Source organism: Gallinula chloropus (assembly GCF_964237585.1).
Source record: "Gallinula chloropus genome assembly, chromosome: 32".
Lineage (NCBI taxonomy): Eukaryota > Metazoa > Chordata > Aves > Gruiformes > Rallidae > Gallinula > Gallinula chloropus.
The window spans coordinates 2,793,459-2,815,181 of NC_140117.1; the positions used below are offsets into that span (position 1 = coordinate 2,793,459).

Consider the following 21,723-nt stretch of genomic DNA (forward strand, 5'->3'; position numbering starts at 1 on the left):
TGCAGGGTTCAAGAGACCTCATCTCCCATGGCTGAGTGCTTAATGCACTCTTTGGGTCATCAACCATAAATCTTAGGAGCTCCTAAGTCAGTGTTTTAGTTTTGACAACCTGACCCAGTGGGTTCCCAATCACTCTCAACAGCTGCCTAAAAGGAGTTTGAAGTTAGGTGAGTGTTGGTCTGTTCTCCCAAGGAACGATCAATAGGACAAGAGCAAATGCTCTCATGTTGCAATGGGGGTGGGTTTAGATTGGAGATTGGGAAAAAATTCTTGACAGAAACAGGGGTCAGGCATTGGCCCAGGCTGCCCAGAGAGGTGGGGGAGTCACCATTCCTGCAGGGATTCAAAAGATGTGTGCACATGGCACTCCAGGACATGGTTTAGTTGTCATGGTGGTATTGGACAGGCGGTTGGACTTGACGATGTCAGTCGTCTTTTCCAACTGTAAAGATTCTATGAAACTGGTGCTGCAGGTGTGGAAGTTCATTCAGTGTGAGATCCTGCCTTGGTAAAGATCAGAAGCCACATGTATACAGAACATCTGAGGGCACACACTTCATTGGAAGAACACTTTGTCAGTGTGTTTGCACCTGTAGAAGCTCAGAAAATCATTCAGTGAGAACAAAACTCCATTAAAAATGAGCTGCTCTGCATGTCAGCAGGAGTGTGAAATATTTCAGAGGGTCGGTCAAGGAGGAAAAGCAGCTGTTAATTGTTTTGTGTAGGGTGGTTGGGCTCATGAAGTGCAGTGGGCTTTTTACAACCTGTGTGGGTCTCATATTTAAATAGGTGATGTGCAGAAAACAGACTCCACAATCTGTAGGATTGTGAAGTAGGGATGTTTATTCTGCGCCGGGCAGCGGGGGGGGTAACCCCACCAAAGTCATGCTTGCCAGGCAGCAACTCACCGCCTCATCTTATAGAATCACGTGTTACATATTCAAGTGATTTCACCAAACACCTATACATATGCATGACCCATCCCTGCTTCATATTAAAATTAGTTCCCAGAACTCATGTCCGTAAGTTCCTCTCCTTGGTGGTAGTCAGGACGAAGGCTGATGTCACTGCTAGTATCCAAACCACAGGGTCGGTTCTAGCTGGCTCACAGAGCAGCTTTCAGGAACTAACCTTTATCAAAACAATGCGAGACTCTCTGCTTTGGTTAGTTTAAGCAATAAACAATGCAGGACCCTGTGCTTTGGTTAGTTTGTATAATGGTTGGTAAAACATCACAGAAACTATTAAGCAGCACTACTTTATGTCAGCTCCCTTTTAACCCCTTCATTCATAGGCCAGTTTGCCCTTGGGAAAAGCAGCTTTGAGGTGGTCCTCATTGTGTTCCTTGTGATGTCTGCCTGGTTGGTTATGTCTGAGCCACTCCACATGACCCTGGGTTTTGGGTGAAGGAACCCAGAAAAATGCAACAAAACAAAGCACCACAACCTACAGCCCGTTGTCCTGGTTTTGGCTAGGATGGAGTTAATTTCTTTTCTAATAGCAGATGAATGCTGTCTTTAGGACTTAGGATGAGAGCAGTGCTGATAACACCCTGATGTTTCTAGTTGTTGCCAAGCAATCAAGGACTTTTTCAGTTGTTCGTATTTCCCTATTAACACGAATGGAGGGGATGCATCCAGGACAGGTGACCTGAACTGGCCAAAGGGGGTATTCCATGCCAATTATGTCATGCTCAGCATAAGAGGGGGGCTGGTGGAGGGAGGAGCAGGCAGCTCCAGGACACACTGTTTTTGGCGATGGTCCAGTTTTTCAGGACAAATCTGGGCTGCATGGCCTGAGTTGTGTGGTTCGGTGAGAAACTTCATCGTGTGACACCAGTTTCATATATTTTGTGCTCTAAAGTCCTGTTAGCATTGTTATATTTTATCTTTCAGCTATTCTAGTAAACTATCCTTATCCGAACCCATGGGGTTTTGGTTTCTTGGTTTGGGGTGGGTTTTTTTCCCTTCCCCTTCCCCTTCCCAACTTCCCCCCTCCTTTCCTTTTAAAGTACAAGCGACTACGTGGTGCTTGGCTCTCAGCTGGGGCAAAACCACAACACCCGTGCAGAAGTTGGGGGCTGAAGCAGCAGAGCAAACTGCTCATTTACTGTGTTTTTTTCACAGGAAGCCTCATGCAGACACCGTCAACACTGCGGTCTGAGGTGCAGCATGATGCATTCTGCCTGCACCCCTTAGGGTGGACTAGCTCTCCCTACCTCAGAAACATCTTGGAAAGGCTTTTCTGGAGCCATCCAGGCCAGGATCACAAATGGTGGAGACCTCCCCAGCCCCAGTCCATCTCAGTATGTCCAGATGCTGAGAGCTGCGTTACAAGGGTTACGGGAGGAGGCACTTGCCACGGGCAGGTGACAGGATGGACATGGTGCCTGAGGACAAGAACAAAGATCTTGGGGAACATTTGAGTTTGCACCAGCTGCCTGTTACTTTCCTCTATATTCCCTCACCCTCCCCTCCCCCACCCATACCTCCCAGAAGCACAAAATAAGGTTGTTCCTGCCAGTAAAGATCCCTGTGTTGTTACTGGTGTGCGTTATCTCTGCATCCCTGAGCACCCCAAGATGTTTAACTCTGCCGTGCAGCGAGATGGAAGGATTCTCACAGCACGGGGCAGAGACTTGAAGCACGTGCCCAAGGAAGAGGCAAATATTATAATTAGCACAGGGAAATGAAATGAATATGCAGGTACTGTGATGAGAGAAGCCAAATTAAGGGGCTATGCAAATTACCCCCGCAGATGCACACCTTCAAGGAGCATGCTGTTAATTTAAATAAGCTTGACCAATATTAGGTTATTACTGCCCAATTAATGACAATTGAGGTGGGTTTTTCTAATTCTGATTAGAATTGGGGGGAGGGTGGAAGGGGGGAATCCCAAGTAACCCTTTAATTGCACAAAGTGATTGAAAATCTCCCTCTGCAGGCCTAAATTTGAGGGTTATTTGGTCAAATTTGAGCAATGTAGTTTAATTTTTTAGGCTTTCTTTTTAAGAGAAAAAATGGAGACAGAACAAAATCATCCTTTTTTTAGGATTAATTCTTTTTCTTGCAAGAAAGAATGGATGGGGAAATGAAAAAAAAAAGAAGAAATGGGAAAAAAGAAGGGGGAAGAGAAACATGAGGAGGGGGAAGGGAGATAAAGCAGGAAAAGAAACAAATGGGAGAAAGGGGAAAAATTAAAAAAGAGAAAGGTAAAAAAGTGTGTGTGTAGATTTAAAAAAGGTGGAATGGGATGAAACAGGGGATAAAGATAAAAAAAAAGAAAGGGTAAAAAATTCTTACAGAGGAAAAAGAAGTTGGGAAAATATGTTCACATGGACGTGGGGTGCTGGGCAGACCACACTGAACAGATTGGAAAAGACCCTTGAAATCATCGAGTCCAACCACAAAGCTGTCTACCACTGAACCGTGGGGGCCTCATTCTGCTACTGGGGATCCAGGATCCAGGGTGTTGGGATCCAGGGTCACCAACATCTGCAGGGGACAGGAGAAGCCAGAGCATCAAGGACAGAGCTTGAGAAATGTGTGGCCTGCAGGTTGAGGGAGGTTCTCCTGCCCCCCTGCTCAGCCCTGGGCAGTTTTCACCACTCTTGGGCCAGGATCTGCCCCACAGGGCAAGAGACAGGACATCTCCTTCCTCTGAGTGATCCCATCCCAGAGCCGGCCCCAGCACAGCAATGATCCAGCTCGGTCTCATGGGAAGAAGTGATGTCATGAAAAGCTGCAATCAAGACTCAATATCCCTGGTGACCATGAAGCAGATATTCTTTATTGCAGCGCTGGGTGAACGGGGGATCACTCCTCCAAATGTGCATGCGGTAAAGGGTCAGTGACACAGCTTTTATCCAAGACATATTCATGCTACATGCATATTGACAGGGTTTCCAAGGAATGGTTAACTCGTCCTTTATTATCCTCATTATCCACCAGCCACTTACCCCACCCCAATAATATCTTGGTGGGCTTCATTTAATGCTCTTCATTACAGGTCCTTTTGGTGAGCTTTAGCCTCCCGGGCACATGGCCTTGGGATCCCAGACCCGGGGATACTGAGATGGAGAGGACAGAAAGGGCTGAGCACAGAGTTCCTGGGACAGGACCCCGTACCATGCCAGAGCTCATGGAAACTCATGCAATGCTGCAACTTGTTCCTCTGAAAGCAAAGTCATAAAGTGATGAGTGATTAGAAGGAACAACTACTCACCCCATGGCTGATCCTGCGGGGACAGCCAGAAATCAGGGTTGTTCCCCAACTCCATCCTTTTGGGGAGTAGGACAAGACCACTGGGAATGGCTCCCTGTCAGCCAATCCCCCACCAGCACACCCAGGCTCTCTGGAGCTCAGCCCAATCATCAGGAACCCCCTAAAGCGAAGTCCCAGACCCCAATGGGCAACGTGTGCCTTCAGTCTCCCAGAGACATTCCCCTGATGTGAGTGGCGTAGGTAGGGGAGCCAGGGGGGAGGTGTCAGGCAGGGGGAACCCTCGGACCCTGAGCAGATATGGGGAAGGGGGTCCTGCTGATGAGGGGAGGTCTGACCTCAGGGGTGGGGCTTACTGCAGGGGGAACATTGGGGCGCTGAGTTTTCCTTCCTTTGCTTTAAAAAATTCTTCATGTCCAAATTCAGGTTTTGAAGTTCTTCCTTTGGGTTTGTTTTGTTTTTTTCATTAATTCTTTGGTTTTAATTTTATTTATTTGGCTTCTATTTTGGGGCTGGGTCTGGGTATGGGGCCTGAGGATGGTCCTAGGGATGGGGTCTGTGGCCTGATCCTTCTGGCCTGAGGATGGAGCCTGCGCCTGGTTGCCTGGGGATGGGGTGTGGTTCCCCAGGGGCCTGGTTCCCTGATGGTAGGGCCTAGGCCTGGGCCAGGAGCAGGGCTTAGGTCTAGGCCTGGGCCTGAGGCTAGAGCTGGGGGCTGGGCCTGGGGTTTGGCCTGGGCTTATAGCTAGGCCTGGAGCTAGGTTTAGGGCTGGTCCTGGGGCTGGACCTGAGCCTGGGCCTGGGCCAGGGGCAGGGCTTAGGTTTGGGCCTGGTCCTGGGGCTGGCTGGGGGGGCTAGGCCTGGGCTTTGGGCTGGTGCCCGGGGATTGGGGCTGGGGGCTGGGGCTGGGGCTGCAGGAGGAGCAGCTGCCCCAGCACTGGTAGGTCCTCAGCACCCAACATCCCTCAGACACATGTTCAGGTGCTCCAAGCATCCCAGCCTGGGCAGGAGGATGCTCTGCTGGTCCTGCCTGGGAGCTGGGGCTCAGTGACTCTTCTGGTCTCACACTGCCCTCCCCTGACACTTGGGCTGGAGACGTCCTGGGGCTCCTCCAGCCCTGAGATGCGAGTCAGAGAATAACAGAATCAAAGAAGGCATTGGGTTGGACGGACCTCTGGGGGTCATCTAGGTCAAAGAACCTGTAATTCGATCAGGTTACTCAGAGCTTCATCCACCCTGACTTTGAGTGTCTCCAGGGATGGGGCCTCTACCACCAAGCTGGGCAGCCTGGGACAGTGTCCCACCACGCTCAGAGGGAAGAAGTCTTCCCAATATATAATCTAAAGGTGCTTGAAGGTCTCCCCAGGGCCTGCTCCAAGCTGAACAAGCCAGGAACTGGAAGGAGCTTTCTTACTCTGAAGCCATGTAGGTGGGTACTTCAAGGTCATGTGGGCAAACGGTCACTGACTAAAGCAGAGACTCACCTCTGAACTATAATTGCTGCTCTTGCAGTCTTCCTTTTGCTGCTGATTCATCTGAAGAAGCCCTTCTTGTTCTCCTGAACATCCTTTGCCACTTCAATTCCAAGTGGGCCTTAGCATTCCTTGCTGCTTGTTCATACATTCTCTGACTACATCCCTATAGTCCTCCCAAGTGGCCACTCCCTCTTTCCACATGCTGCAGCTTTCTTCTTGATGCTTTTCTGGGGGTTCCTTGCTCATCCATGAAGGTCTCCTGCCTACTTGGCTTGATTTCCTTGTCTTCAGGATGCAACAATCTTGAGCTCAGAGGAAGTGATGCTTGAATACTGACCAGCTCCCTTGGGCCCCTCTACCTTCTAGAGCCTGAACTGACGGGTTTCTCCCAAAGTGGTCTTTGAAGAGGCCAAAGTTAATTCTCCTCCAGTCTAGGGTTGTAATCCTACTCATTGCCCTGCTCCTTCCAGGCAGCATCCTGAACTATTCCCTCTCATGGTCACTGCAGCCCATGATGCCCCCAACCTTCACATTCCCAACCATGAAGGTGTTAGTACAAGCTCCAGCAGCACCTCTCTCCTTTTTCTTTCCCTCCCATGTCTCCCCAGTCCCGTGTCCCTCCCGTGTCCCTCATGTCATGTCCCCTGTGCCCCTGCCATGTCCATTCTCCTTGTAGCACTCCACCTCCCCTCCCGTTTTGTCCCCAGGCAGGAGGAGCATATGCCCCAGCACTGGTAGTTCCTCAGCACCCAACAGCCCTCAGATACCCATTCAGGTGCTCCAAGCATCCCAGCCGGGGCAGGAGGATGCTCTTCAGGGAGGCGATCTGCCAGTGCTGCCTGGGAGCTGGTGCTCAGCAGCTCTTCTGGGCTCACACTGCCCTCTCCTGACACTTGGGGGTGGAGACATACCCAGGGCTGCTCCAGGTCTGAGGATTCACAGGCTGCATTAGGTTGGAAGGGACCTTTAAAACCATGAGCTGGGTTTAGGCACTGGGCTCCATGTGCGAAAGCCTCTTTGTATCAAAGCAGCTTTAGCGGCTGCAGAAGAGGAAAGTCCTGAGCAGGGAAAGGATGCCAGGGGCCTGTTTGACACTGAAGACATCATCGTGGTGACGGGGACCAGAGAGGTGAACTGGTCCTGTGTGGTCAGGAACCGCCACCTGGACCAGGAGCAGGAGGTGTCCCTGCCCATCTCCAGTGCGACGGCTGCAGCCAGCCCCTGTGGCGCCCGAGCAGGGCGGGGGGTGGCTGCCTTGCTTGGAGCAGCTTTGGGCTGGGCTTGGGGTGCAGTGTGGGGATGTGAGGGCATGAGAGGACTCTGTCCCCTTGAGGCCAGGGCTCGAAGGACAAGGGCTACATGGGGGTGTGGGGTGCGGGGTCTCTTGGTCCTTCTCCCCACAGATGCGAGTGTAAATTGGTCCCTTTCCCTGTGGATCTGTTTGTTTCTCAGCTCCCTTTTTCCACGATGCCCGTCCCTGGATGGCCGCTCTGGGTGTGCTCCTTGTGCTCTCTTGTTGGACTCCTTCGCCTTGTAGCTTATGTCTGGAGAAGGAAAGGTACGTTTGCCCCCAAGGGACGTGCTGCCGTCATCAAAAATCAGTTTGGATAAGGATGAAAGGGGACAAGGACACAGTAGGGTGTGGGCTGGAGGACAGGGAGCACAGCCAGAGCATCTGGCTGGTGGGAAGGTCCCAGAGACCCTCTGGAGCTGTTCCTGCTGAGAAGGCAAGCTGCTCTACTTAACTCCTCTTCCTCCAGCTTTGCTTTTCAGCGCTGCTGTCCAGAGAGCTGGGTGGGTCCTTCTGGCCCCTTCCCCCAGCAAAACCTTCCCAGGAGCCACCGGGAAGGACTTGTTTTTTGGGGTGTTCCTGATATTCATGCTGAAATCTAGAGAGGCTGATGGTGGGATTGGCTGGCAGGGAACCATTCCTGGAGGTCTTGTCCCACTCTCCAGAAAGAAGGAATTGGGGAATAACCCTGATTTCTGGCTGCTCCTGCAGTATCAGCCATGGGGTGAGTGGTTGTTCCCTCTGATCACTTGTTGCTTTTTGATTTTGCTTTCCAGAGGAATGACTTAGTTCTCCTAGTTAGTATTAGGAGAAGTCTTAGTACTAGGAGAAGTAAGGAAGGGAGACAGCAAAACAGCCGCCTTAGACTTCCACAGGGCTGACTTTGGACTTTTCAGAAAGCTGCTCGCTAAGATTCCATGGGAGGCAGCCCTTGAGGGCAAAGGAGTCCAAGAGGGCTGGATGCTCCTCAAGAAGGAAATCTTGGCAGCACAAGAACAGGCTGTCCCAGTCTGTTAGAAGAGGAGTCAGTGAGGAAGGAAGCCAGCTTGGCTGAGTAGAGATTTGGGAAGATATTCGGGAAAAGAGGGAAAAATATGGGCTTTGGAAGAAGGGGCAGGTGTCTTGGGATGACTATAGGAATTTAGTGAGATCATGTAGGGAGAAAGTCAGAAGGGCTAAAGCTGAACTGGAACTCAAACTGGCCAGTTCTGTGAAGGATAGTAAAAAGTCCTTCTATAGACATATTAACAGTAAGAGGAGGGTCAAGGAGAAACTCCAGCCCTTATTGGATGCAGGGGGAACATTAGTGACAAAGGATGAGGAGAAGGCTGAGGTCCTTAATTCCTTCTTTATCTCAATCTTAATAGTAAAGTTGGATGTTCCCTGAGTATTCATCCTCAGGAACTGGCTGACAGGGAGAGAGAGCAGAACAAAGCTCCCATGATCCAAGAAGAAATGATTAGTGACCTACTTGGCCAATTAGATACCTACAAATCAATGAGGCCAGATGGGATCCACCCAAGGGTGCTGAGAGAGGTGGCAGATGTGCTTGCCAAACCCCTTTCCATGATCTACCAGCAATCCTGGCAGACTGGGGAAGTTCCTCTTGACTGGAGGCTGGCAGATGTTACACCCACATATAAGAAGGGTCGGAAGGAGGGTTCCAGGGAACTCCAGGCCTGTCAGTCTGACCTCAGTCCCAGGGAAGATCATGGAGAGGGTCATCTTGGGAGCTGTCATGCAGCACACACATGATGGCCAGGGGATCAGGTCCAGTCAACATGGGTTTACAAAAGGTAGATCCTGTCAAACTACCCTGATCACCTTCTATGACAAGGTGACCTGCTTAATGGATGAGGGGAAGGCTGTGGATGTGTCTACCTGGACTTCAGTAAAGCCTTTGCAAGGTTTCTCGCAGCATTCTGACTGAGAAACTGGCTGCCACTGGCCTGGACAGGTGGACCCTCAGCTGGGTTAAAAACTGGCTGGATGGATGGCCCAAAGGGCGGTGGTGAATGGAACCAAATCCAGCTGGAGGCCGGTCACGAGTGGCATCCCCCAGGGCTCAGTCCTGGGTCCAGTTCTGTTCAACATCTTTATCAATGACCTGGATGAAGGGATTGGATGCTCCCTCAGTAGGTTTGCAGATGACACTGAGCTGGGAGGAAGTGTTGATCTGCCTGAGGGTAGGGAGGCTCTTCAGAGGGATCTGAACAGACTGGACCGATGGGCTGAGAACAACGGGATGAAGTTTAACAAGACCAAGTGTAGAGTCCAGAGAAGGGCAACCAGGCTGGGGAAGGGGATGGAGGGCAAATCATATGAGGAACAGCTGAGGGAGCTGGGGCTGTTGAGTTTGGAGAAGAGGAGGCTGAGGGGAGACCTTATCACCACCTACAACTACCTGAAGGGAGGTCGCAGAGAGGTGGGCGATGGTCTCTTCAGCCGGGTGACAGAAGATAGGACAAGGGGAAATGGCCTCCAGCTGTGCCAGGGCAGGTTTAGATTGGATATTAGAAAAACATTTTTTACTGAAAGAGTTGTCAGGGCTGGAACAGGCTGCCCAGGGAGGGGATTGAGTCACCATCCCTGGATGAGTTTAAAAAAAGGGTAGATGAGGTACTTAGGGATCTGGTTTAGCTTAGGATGTGATTGGTTGAACTTAATGATTTTCAAAGGATGGGAGGGGAACCCATGGCAAGGGATGTACAGTGTAAAGAGCCCAAAGGAAAGTGTAACCCATGCGGGGCTCAGCTCCCTCGGCTTCCCCTGCCCCACGGCAGCTTCCTGTCCCACATCTCTCACCTGGAGCAGGAAAAAGCCCCCTCCAGCCCTGCAGGATCCCTTCCTGCAGGAACACATGGAGAGTCACACAATACCTCAGGAGGCCTCTGGGGCTCACCAGGAGCCACATCTGCATCCGTGCTGGAGAGAAGGGAGGGTAAGGGAGGCAGAGGTGGGCAATGGGGATTACACCTGCCCAAGAGGGGATGGCAAAGAGGGGTTGCACCTGCCCCCAAAAAAGGCTCTGAAATCCCCAAACCCCATGACCAAGCACCCCAATGGTGGAAGAAACCAGTGCTCAATGGCAGGACAGGACTGTGCATGGGTCCCTGGTGCAGTCCCCTACTCTGTCCCACTGTTCCTCACCAGGTTTTATTGCAAACCCGTTAGTGCACCTAAATGAAAGTAATATTCAAACCCCCTGTGGTCATGAGCTGCTGGATGCACCAGGCTGACTAAAACCTCAACAACCGTTAAGCCAGTGTCAGTTGCAGATTTACTGTCCATAGGTGGAATGTGATTCACCCTGTGCCTCTCACAGCAGTTTGTGCTGGAGAATAGCATTAGGAGAGTTTCAGCACTTTTAGAAGATGTTTCCTTCCCAAAATGGGCTGATGTTCTCATGTATGACCATTGTTGCTGAGGCAATGAGCACAGCCCTGACCAGACCCTGGCAAATTGTCCACCTGAGCCAGGTCCACTGAGTCCATCTCTTTCACAGTGGTGGTTTTAGTACATTTAGGGGTTCAGGACAATGAAGGAAAAATGCAGCAGACCATCAGTTCAAAGAAAAATAAAGGAGAAGAAGGAAGGAAAAAGAAGCCCAGAGGTCTTGGGGAGAAGGGAACATTGTGGCCTTCAGGAGTTTTCTCTTCTGCTGCAGAAGGGCAGACGCTTTGTGGGGCACTTATTCCTGGCCATGGACACTTTGAGGTGCCTTGCTATTCTGGGGACTCATCCACAGGTTACTGTCCCTTTGACTCAAGGTGATGCTGGAGTTCCAGCCTGTGCAGTGCCACAGGACAGGAATAGCCATGATACCCTGGCTGTCTGGCAGCCCAGGAGTATGTTCAGCCATTGCTGTCACCAAACATCAAGCTGGCTCCAGTGTGGGCATCCCACTGAGTCACTGCATCCTTCTTAAATATGTTATCACAGAGGCACTATCACTGTCACTGATTGGTTTGACATTGGTCAGCAGTGGGTCTGTCCTTGAGCTGGCTGGTACTGGCTCTGTGGGACCTGGAGAAGCTTCTAGGAGTTTCTTGCAGAAGTCAACTCCTACAGTCCCCATCCCCACCCCTAACACCTTGCCATGCAAACCACAACAGTCAGGTAGGTGTGCCCTCAGCTCAAAGGCAATGAACACATCCAATAGCAGAACCATCATAGGTCCCAACAGGGCTGCAGGACTGGCCACCAAACCCACCCCAACTTGTGCAGAAACACAGACCATTGATGCCCAACAGCCCCAGATCTCTTCCCAGACGTCCTGGCACAGCAAGACTGATCTGCTGACATTCAGTATCTCAAGGCAGCACCTGCAACAACCCATCTTTGCTCAAGAAGCCCTAACTCTTCCAGAAAATATGTAGGGTGTCCTGTGGCACAAAGGGACAGGACAGAGGTCATCTACCTGGACTTGTGCAAGGCCTTTGACACAGTGCCCAACCACATCCTTATCTCTAAATTGGAGAGATGTGGATTTAATGGGTGGAGCATCCAGTGGATAAGAAACTGGTTGACAGAATATAGACAAAGGGTGGTGGTCAATGGGTCTGTGTCCAGGTGGAGGCCGGTGACAAGCGGTGTCCCCCAGGGGTCTGTCTTGGGACCGGTGCTCTTTAACATCTTTATCAATGACATCGATGATGGAATTGAGTGCACCCTCAGCAAGTTTGCGGATGACACCAAGCTGAGTGGTGTGGTCGACACCCCAGAAGGAAAGGAAGCCATCCAGAGGGATCTTGACAGGCTGGAAAGGTGGAACTGGGTGAACCTAATGAGATTCAACACTGTCAAGTGTCAGGTGTTGCACTTGGGCTGGAAGAATCCCAGACACAGATACAGACTGGGAGAAGAGCTTCTTGAGAGTAGCCCTGCTGAGAAGGACTTGGGGATTGTGGTGAATGAGAAACTTATCATGAGCCAGCAGTGGCTCTTGCAGCTTGGAAGGCCAATGGTATCCTGGGCTCCATCAGAAGAGGAGTGGCCAGCAGGGACAGGGAGGGGATTGTCCCTCTCTACTCTGCACTCGTGAGGCCCCATCTGGAGTCCTGTGTCCAGAGCTGGGGCCCCAATACAAGAAAGATGTGGAACTGTTGGAGAGGGTTCAGAGGAGCCACGAAGATGATCAGAGGGCTGGATCAGCTCCCCTATAAAGAAAGGCTGAGGGAGCTGGGCTGGTTCAGCCTGGAGAAGAGAAGGCTGCGGGGGGCCCTCATTGCAGCCTTCCAGTCCCTGAAGGGAGCTTATAAACAGGAGGGGATTCAAATGTTTAAAAGGATAGACAATGGCAGGACAAGGGGGAATGGATTAAAACTAAAGGAAGGAAGGTTTAGATTAGATATTAGGGGGAAGTTTTTTACAGAGAGAGTGGTGAGGTGCTGGAACAGCCTGCCCAGAGAGGTAGTGGATGCCCCGTCCCTGGAAGTGTTCGAGGCCAGGTTGGATGGGGCCCTGGGCAACCTTGTGTAGATCCAGGCCTGAGGTGGTGGCCCCTGCTTGTGTCAGGGGGGTTGGAGCTCTCTGATCCTTGGGGTCCCTTCCAACCCAGGCCATTCTATGATTCTATGAAAGGGACAAAAGAATTGCATGGCTTTAAAAAGGACATTCTATGATTCTATGATTGTATGGATTAAACCATCAGGGTGGCACCAACACCCAAAATCCCAAACACAGCACTACACACACTGCAAGACTGGCATTAACTCTAATTGTAAGGAATTAGCAACTGTCACAGAACCTCACACAACAGGGCAGGACAGTTAGACAGGAAAAAAAAACCACAAAACCAAGAAAAACCACAAAGAGAGTGGTTCTTGAACATAGAAGGTGGTTTTAAACTAGGTTTTACACAAACTGAAACTGAGCCTCAGAGCACAGATCTGCTGCACGGGAAATGAAAGGTCCCTTTTGAAACATTCCATTTCTACCAGCAGCTCCTGCCTCTGCCCAAAGGTGACTGCAGCTTTGCTGAGTCATAACACTCATTGTGTTTGTCCCTCCAGCCCTTGTCCTTCCCCTGTGCCCACCTTGAGGACGGGCTCTTGCTGCTCTGGTGTGTGTTGCTGCTGTGCGTTTGGTGTACGTTGAGGATGTGGGTAACAGTGGGGATGTGTGTGTGGAAGGCTGTGGGGTGTGTTTCTCTAGGTTTAGGTTCCACGAGCCCTCAGTGCTCCCCGTGTCCCCCCTCCTTTCCCCTGCTGCCCATTGCAAACTGGTGCTTGTGACTCCCCACTACCCGCTGTGGCTCAGCCGTGCCGAGTCAGTGGGAGTCGGGAGCCCTTCTGGGCAGCGTCCTGGCAGGAGCTGCTTTGCCCAGCTGCACTCATCCTCCCTGGGAGGAACAGTCTGACCCTGGGACAGGCTCAGCCCCTGCACCAGAAGTGGGGAGTATCCAGGCACTGGGCTGTGCCCGTGTCCTCCTCGTATCACACCGCACCGACCCGCTTGGAGTTCCCAGCTTTCCCTGTGTCCCGTGGCTGGGGCCCTGCCGAGCACTGCAGGAGCTGTGCCCACCGAGCCAGCTCTGGGATGGATGGCCAGCAGCCCTGCCCTCCTGTCCCCCTGGGCTCTGGGTGCTCGGCCCTGGATACTGGCGAGATGAGACCCAGCCTGGGTACCCCCTGCTCAGGTGGGCACAGGACGTTCTGCACTGTCTTGGACTTGGACCCTTGATGTGTGTGGGCACAGAGAGCTTCCTCTGTTAAGAACAGTGTGAAGTCCAGTGGAGAGTGGAGGCTGACAGCAGGCTGTCGTGGGCTGGATGGAGTCACACTGCCCACGAGCGCTGCTGTGCTGGACATGCTGGAGCTCCAGCAGGAACTGGAGTCAGAGGCAGCGCAGTGGGACGCCCCAGTTGATATCACTACTGCATTTTTCTGGATGCCTTTGCCAGCAGAGAGCAGGGCACAGTTTGTTGTCCCTGGGAGGGTGCCCAGTCCACCTGGAATCGACTGTCCCAGGGGTGGAAACAGCCCCACCATCTGCCATGGGCTGATCCCGACTGCACTGGAATGGGTAAAGCCCCAGAGCACCTGCAGGATGCTGATGACATCATCATATTGGGCAGGAGAGCAGAGGAATTCTCTGAGAGAGGGCAGAAGATAGTCCAGATCCTTCTGGAAGGTGGTTTTGCTGGTTTGAACTGATAAGTTGATGGAGCTGTGCAGGAGATGCAGTAGAAGCAGCATCAGGCAGGAGCACTGCCAGGCCTGAGGCATGCTGGGCACAGGCTATGGTGGGCACAAGTGACCCAGGGCATGAGAGGCACCAGGTTCAAGGGACAGTGGTGGCAAGGGGCACCTCCCCAGGAGGATTTTACCATTGTCCCATCTGTTTCACCCACAAACTCCCAGGGTGTTAGAGCTTGGTGGGGGGAGACATGGGGCACCAGATGTCTGGTTTCCCCCAGGACAGGCAGTTCTGGGGGTGTTTGGGTGCCCCAAGGGAAGAGGATGAGAGCAGTGCCAGGTTGGGGGGGAAGAAATGCGATTTGTGGAGCCCAGGGGTGATCCCAGGCTGCAGGGTAAGGGCAAAAAGGGGCCGGGGGGGACTCTGGGGCCCTGAGGAGGGGTCAGAGTGGCTGAAGGCTGGGTGCCCCTTGGCCGTCTCAGGGAAGAAGTGAGACACTGTTGGAGCTCTCACTGGCTGGTGGGTGGCAGAGGCAGCAGGAGGCGGGGCTTGCAGCATGATTTGTTGTGTGCTGGGTTTGATTAACCCTTTCAGTAGCAGACCCGGATCAGAGTGATGAGGTCAGGCTGGGTGCTGGGGCTGCATCTGCTGCTGCTGGGGCATTTCCGCAGGTCGGCGTGTGGTGAGTATGGGCGGGGACCTGGGTGATATTCTGGGTGCGGGAATCCCCTGCACCCCCTTTGCTGACACCAGTGCTCCATTCCTCAGGCAGTGAAATCCTTGATCCTCCTCAGAACAGTCCCTTCCTCCACTCCCATTCGGAACCTTCCTCGGATCTACTTCTCCTGGACCCCATGGATCGCCCTTCCTGGGTACCTCAGGCCCCCTTTTCATTGACACTGGGGACCCCTGGCTCTCCCATCCCAGGAAGCAGGACACACTCATGGACGCACCTTGCTCCCTCATCACCCCCCCACAAGTCACATTTCCCCTGCAGCTGTCCCCCCCACCCTTTGATCTGCTCTCTGGAACCCCCACCCAACCTCACTGTGCACCCTTGGAGCCCCTCACCTTGGGCACCCTGAGCTCCCAACCGTTACCATCTCCTGTGTCCCCACAGAGCTCCACTCCCTGCACTACTTTGACATTGCGGTGTCAGAGCCCATCCCAGGAGTACCCCAGTTTGTGTCCATGGGGTACGTGGACGGGAACCTCATTGTGCGCTACGACAGCGAGAAGGGGAGGGCGGTGCCCCGGGCAGACTGGATGGCGGCCAATCTGGACCAGCAGTACTGGGACCAGCAGACCCAGATTGAGCAGATAAATCAGGAGATTTCCACAGTGAACCTGGACACACTGCAGAGCCGCTACAACCAGAGTGGGGGTGAGTGTGGGCTGGGATCGTGCTCTATGGGATGGAAGAGCTCCCATCCCCAAGAAGACCCTGCCCTGGCCTGTGCTGACCCTTCCCTCTCCAGTGCAATTGTCACAGGACCCCCAGCCCCCTGTCCCCCAGTGCAAAGGATATCAGCTGTCTGTCCCAGCCACACGGTCCTTAGGATCCTTTGCCCAAGACCTGGAGAGGCTTCTGGGTGCCCCACCCAGCACATTTTCCCCCCACCGCTCCCCCCACTGCCCAGAACCTCATCCCAGGACTGGTGGCCAAGTCCCACACCTCACCATCCCCATGGAGACGCTCCCACCCAGTAACCCAGTCCCTCCCCCTTCCTCTGGTACTTCCGATGGAGGCCAGCCATGCTGAGAGGGATCTGGGGATCATGGTTGACAGCAAGTTACCCAGGAGCCAGCAGTGAGCCCAGGCAGCCAGGAGAGCCAAGCTTATCCCGGGATCCATCAAGCACAGCGTGGCCAGCCAGTTCAGGGAGGGGACTGTCCTGCTCTGCACTGCACTGGTGTGGCCTCACCTTGAGTACTGGGTGTAGTTTTGGGTGCCACAGTAAAAGAGAGATACAAAACTATTGGAGAGTGTCCAGAAGAGGGCAACGAGGATGGGGAAGGGTTTGGAGGGGAAGTCTTAGGAGGAGAGACTGAAGTCCCTTGGTTTGTTCAGCCTGGAGAAGAGGAGGCTGAGGGGAGACCTCATGGTCCTTTGTGGCTTCCTGACAAGGGGGAGTGAAGGGTCAGGCACTGATCTCCTCTCTTTGGCTATGATAGAACCCAAGGGAATTACATGAAGCTGTGACAAAGCAGGTTTAGGTTGGATGTTAGGAAGAGGTTCTGTACTGAGAGGATGGTTGGGAACTGGAACAGGCTCTCAAGGGAAGGGGTCACAGCCTCGAGCTTGCCTGAGGTCAAGAAGCATCTGGACAATGCCCTCAGTCCCATGCTCTGACAGGGTTGGCCCTGTGTGGGGACAGGACTTGGACCTGGTGATGCTTATGGGTTCCTTACAACTCAGGAGTTTCTATGATTTGTACCACTAAACATAGAGGCAGAGGGGCTCCCCCAACCCATCCCACCTCCTAACCCTTCTCCCCAAGCATTCAGGACTCTGACTCAGCCAGTTGCTGTCGCAGGGTGCTGTGGGGCTGGGAGCACCCCAGAGACTCCGTGGGTGCAAGGGATCTGTGTCACAGCTTTATGTGACACCCTGAGTCCTGTGGGCCCTGGGCAGGGAAAGGGGCACCACTCTTGCTGATGCCCAATCCACCTGGGCTTCACACAGGGCTGGAAAAGGGAGTGCTGCCAGTGATGCCTTGCCCCACTGAAGGCCCAGGGATGCAATAGCCCCTCAGCCCCATCACCTTGGTTGTGTTTCAAGGGCTCACACACTGCAGCACATGTACGGCTGTGACCTCCTGGAAGATGGTAGCACCAGGGGGTATGATCAGTATGCCTGTGATGGGAGGGACTTCATTGCCTTCGACACGGACACGATGACGTTCACTGCGGCAGATGCAGCAGCACAAATGACCAAGAGGAACTGGGAGGCAGACAGGACTGCCATTAAGCACATGAAGGACTACCTGGAGAACACCTGCCCTGAGTGGCTGAGGCAATACATTAGCTATGGGCAGGCTGTGCTGGAGAGGAAAGGTGAGGGGAGATGGGGAACCTGGGGAGGGGCCAGCGTGGATGTGTGTGCCAGCCCTCACTGCCACCCCCTCCCCAGAGCCCCCCATGGTCCGAGTGTTGGAGAAGGAGACCCAGGGGATCCTGACCTTGCACTGCCGCGCTTATGGCTTCTACCCACGGCCCATCACCATCAGCTGGCTGAAGGACGGTGAGGTCAGGGACCAGGACACCCAGCGGGGCAGCATCGTGCCCAACAGCGACGGCACCTACTACACCTGGGTGTCCATCGAGGCCCCTCCTGGGGAGCAGGACCAGTGCCGTGTGGAGCACGCCAGCCTGGGCGAGCCGGGGGTCTTTGTGTGGGGTGAGTCTGGTGGCCTTGGGCATGTGGAGGGGTGGGCTGTGGGGGTTCCCCTTCTCCTTTTCACCTCCCTGCTTATCCCCAGAGCTGGAGTCCAATCTGTTGGCCATGATGCTGTGGGTGGTCGTTGCCATCCTGGCTGTCATCGCCATCATTGGCTTCTTTGTCAACTGGAAGTGTAGACCAGGTAAAGCCCCAGGGTGTGGGAGGAAGGCAGAGGCCATGGGGCTGGCAGGGGCTGTGGGCATGAGCTGCAGCACTCTGGGGAAGCCCTGAGACTGATGGTGAAGCACGGTGGATGCTGATGCCTCTTTCTCTCTGCAAGGAAGAAGGGCTGTGGCAAGACACAAAGTGAGTGCCAGGATCAGGTCTGGCTCCAGCCATTGCCCAGTGCCAGGGCAGTCTCATGGCTCTGGTTTCTGTCTGCTCTTGGCATTTTCCCATCCCAACACTCACTGTGCCACCCCTCTTTATATCCCTCTAGCAGGGATGTATGGAAGAGGTTGTGTCCCCCTTCTGGTGCTCGCAGTGCCATCCTCCTCTCCCAGTGGCTGCAGCATGGCCACAGCTTCTGGGCCAGCCCCTGGCGCATGCACTGAGCCCACAGTGAGCACAGGGCTTGCAGATCACGGCTCTTTCTCCCCCACAGGCACTGGCAGTGACAGGGTGTTGCAGAATGGCTTGAGCAGCAAGGCCATGAGCCTATGGAGCCGCTGTCCAACAGTCGCCTGTGCAGCTGAGTGAGGCCAGGCCCCACGGCCTCTTGGTGAGAACAGAAGGGTCACCGATCGGTCAGCGTATTCTTGTGTGTCACACAGCATGGGCACAAGGTGTGGGAGCAGGAGGTGTGATAAGGAGTCAGTGTTCCGGGGACTGAGAAAGAGACACGATTCCCAGGCTGCAAGATGGGTGGAGTGTGTAAATGTCACCTTTAGTTAAGAGCCAATTAGAATACAACAAGTACAACACGTGGTAGGAATGGTATCACAGGAAGTGTGTGCTCACTATAAAGTTGAAGTGCTTTATCAATCACATTGATTGGCAGCATCTTCCCTCTCGTCGTGGCAACAGGGAGCCTTCCAGCTCGTCCAGCTGTACACTGTGGGACCAGGGCGGGGGTGGATGGGGCAGCCCCAGCTCTCTGTGCTCCCCTGTGGAACCCATGGCCTGAGAACCTCGAGCTGGGGAGGGGGATGCGGAGACCCCCCAGAGCAGAGGGTTGGAGACAGGGAGGTGGCCCTGGGTGACACTGTTTCTTCCATCTTTGCAGTGATCTAAGCCTAACTGCACCCGGAAGGACCTGGGGGGCTGGATGTGGCCCCCTGTGCTCCCACCGACTGCATGCCAAGGTGCTGATGCAGAGAGCTGATGATGCTGCGCCTGCCCACACTGCTGCGCTGGTGGCTCTGCTGGCTGGGAAAACACTTTGTTTGCAAATCTTTGATAATTGAGCAGCTCAGCTGTTACCAGTCTTTTAATTTTGAGGTTGAAAGGGATTTATTCTGTGTGTGTACATGCATCAAATGCCTCCCACCCTCCAGCAGGCTGTGCCGCCTCTCCCTGTGACTGGGCTGCTCTTGCAGCCTTGGGTCGAGGGCTGTGCAGCTTTTCCCTTGGCTAGTGCTGGGTTTCTTCCCAGCAGCCCAGCGTGGTGCCATGTTTAGGACTGTGTTGGTTCTGGCTGGGGTGGAGTTCATTTACCCCCCAGCAGCCCTGGGTTTTGGTACCAGCCCAGGGATTTGGCTGCTGGGGAGTGGGGCTGGCCAGGATCCAGGCTGTCTCTCCAACATCCCCCTCCCTTGTAGGCTGCGGGTGGGTAAGACCTTAGGAGGGGACACAACCAGGACAGCTGACCTCAACCAACCAAAGTGATATTCCAAACCCTGTGACATCTGCTTGCCCATAAAAGCTGAGGGAAAAGAGGAAGCACAGGGGATGTTTGTTATTTACTATATTTCTCTTCTGTATCAAGCCCTGTTTGTACTGAGGCCTGGCTTCCTGGGAAGTAGCAGGACATTGCCTGCTGCTGGGAAATAGTGAATCTTTTGCTTCTGCACAGGGCTTTTGCTTTATTAAACCACCTTTGCCTTGATGTATGAATTCTCATTTCATCTTCATTTTCGTCCTGCCAACTCAGGCTCCTGACCCCACCGATCCTCACCCTGTGCCCACCTTGTGCAGGTGAGGAGGCCAATGATGGGAAGCATGCAATTTAATATTAATTAAGATTAAGCGATTTATTGAGATTTCATACACTTGTTACTGCAAACATGGCAATTAAATGACTGTTAATTGGTTACACGCACTGATCACTCTTAGTTGGTTGGTCAGTAAATATAAAAGGTTCTGATAAGCATATCCTATACCTAAGCATTATTAGTTTCTCTTTGATGTCTAAAACTATCTGCACACCTGCTGTGCTGACCATTCATCGTGGCTGGTTCATGGCATGTTCACTTACTCCCAGATACCTTCCCACAACTCCTTCTTGGTTCAGGGCAGTCTGTACCCCTGCCTTCAAGGACATTGTGTTTAGTGAATATGATTACAGAACCTTCAGCATGAGTAACTTCCCTGTCTCATGGGAACGCAAGGATCTTGTCAAGGCCAATCCCTTCTGTGAGGAGAGTCAGGTTGCTGGCAGGCCTGCTGCCTTGCCTGACATGCAGGCACTTACCTCTTCAGCAGGAGAAGAGTGCGGGTGCTCAACGACTCCTCCAGCCTTTTCTGAAGTTTCACAGAGTCACAGGGGTTGTCAGGGACCTCTGGAGATGACCCAGTCCCACCCCTGCCAGAACAGGGTACCCTTGAGCAGGCTGCACAGGACAGCGCCCAGGATCACGGGGTGCGAATGTCTCCAGAGATGGAGGGAGACCCCCACAACATCTCTGGGCAGCCTGGCCCAGGGCCCTGCCACCCTCTCAGCAAAGTTCCTCCTCTGGGTTAGGGGGAACTTCCTCTGGTCCAGTCGGTGCTCATCACCCCTTGTCCTGTCCCTGGGCACCACTGAACACAGACTGACCCGACCTCCTGAACCCACCCCTCATGGGTCTCTCAGCATTGAGAAGATCCACCTCAGTCTTCTCTTTTCTGGGCTGAACAGCCCAAGTCCCTCAGCCTCTCTACATCAGAGAGATGTTCTGGTGTCCTCAACATCTCCATAGCCCTTTGTTGTCCCCTCTCCAGGAGCTCCCTGTCCTTCCTGCCCTGGGGAGCCCAGCACCACACACACTATTCCCGATGAGGCCTCCCCAGGGCAGAGCAGAGGGTCAGGAGAATCTCCCTGATATCTCTTGATGCTGTTGGCTTTCTTGAACACGAGGGCACATTGCTGGTCATGGTTATCTTGGTGCCTACCAGCACACACAGGGTTTTTACCACAGAGCGGCTTCCCAGCAGTACCTAACTGTACTGGTGCCAGGGGTTATTCCTCCCTGGGTGCAGGACCCTGCACTTGCCCTTGCTGGATTCCATAAGATTCCTCTCTGCCCAGCTCTCCAGCCTGTCCAGATCTCACTGGATGGCAGCACAGCCTCCAGGCATGCCAGACACTCCTCCCAGTTTGGTGTCACCAACAAACTGGCCGAGGGTATATTCAGTCCCAAGTACACTCCATCCTGAGAAAAGCCAGAAGCTCACCCAAGCTCACCCAGCCAATCAGGCATGGAGGGAGGCATGCCCAGAGCAACTGTGGGGGATTTAAATGCATTGGAACCTTAATGGTCATCAGTCAGTGAGGCAATCAGCAGTGGCGACAGTAATCACTGAGGTAAGCTCAGGGCCTGAGAGAGAGATCAGGCTGTACAGAAGGGTTCCCAAGATCAGCACACCTCCCTCAACCCACAGCGAAAACCTGGAAGCTCACCCAAGTTTGCCCACCCCCTGATGTCACAGGACCCCACTCCCACCTCTCCCCAGCCTTAAAAGGGGTCCAGCCAGCCAGCTGGGCAGCAGAAATGGGGCTCAGCCAGCTGACAGGTGAGTTTGGCTGGTGAGGGTCACTAATCTCTGGCAAGGAATTGAGTAATGGTGTCTACCCGGCGTAGGGCCACAACACCAACACCTTCCAGTGTGGAAGTAGGAACCCAGTTCAAACAACCGCAGCAGCATGTTGCAGTCTTGGGGTGCAGGGAATGTCACTGCATGCTGGTAGCAGGAGACAGCTCTGATCAGGGCTGTGAGAACAGATAAGGGATCTC

The 21,723-nt window shown here is 53.4% G+C and overlaps 1 protein-coding gene across 1 annotated transcript in view; it reads left to right on the forward strand.

Annotated features, from left to right (window-relative positions):
* LOC311202958 (class I histocompatibility antigen, F10 alpha chain-like) overlaps positions 1-18,802 on the forward strand; it is a gene marked incomplete at its 3' end in the record, with an annotated part of 174,225 nt that extends 155,423 nt beyond the window's left edge. Inside the window, exons 5-6 of the mRNA XM_084277600.1 lie at positions 17,610-17,711; positions 18,795-18,802. Of these exons, the coding sequence (XP_084133726.1) occupies positions 17,610-17,711; positions 18,795-18,802 (110 nt within the window). The remainder of the gene's footprint in view (positions 1-17,609; positions 17,712-18,794) is intronic.
* Positions 18,803-21,723: the final 2,921 nt, after the last annotated feature.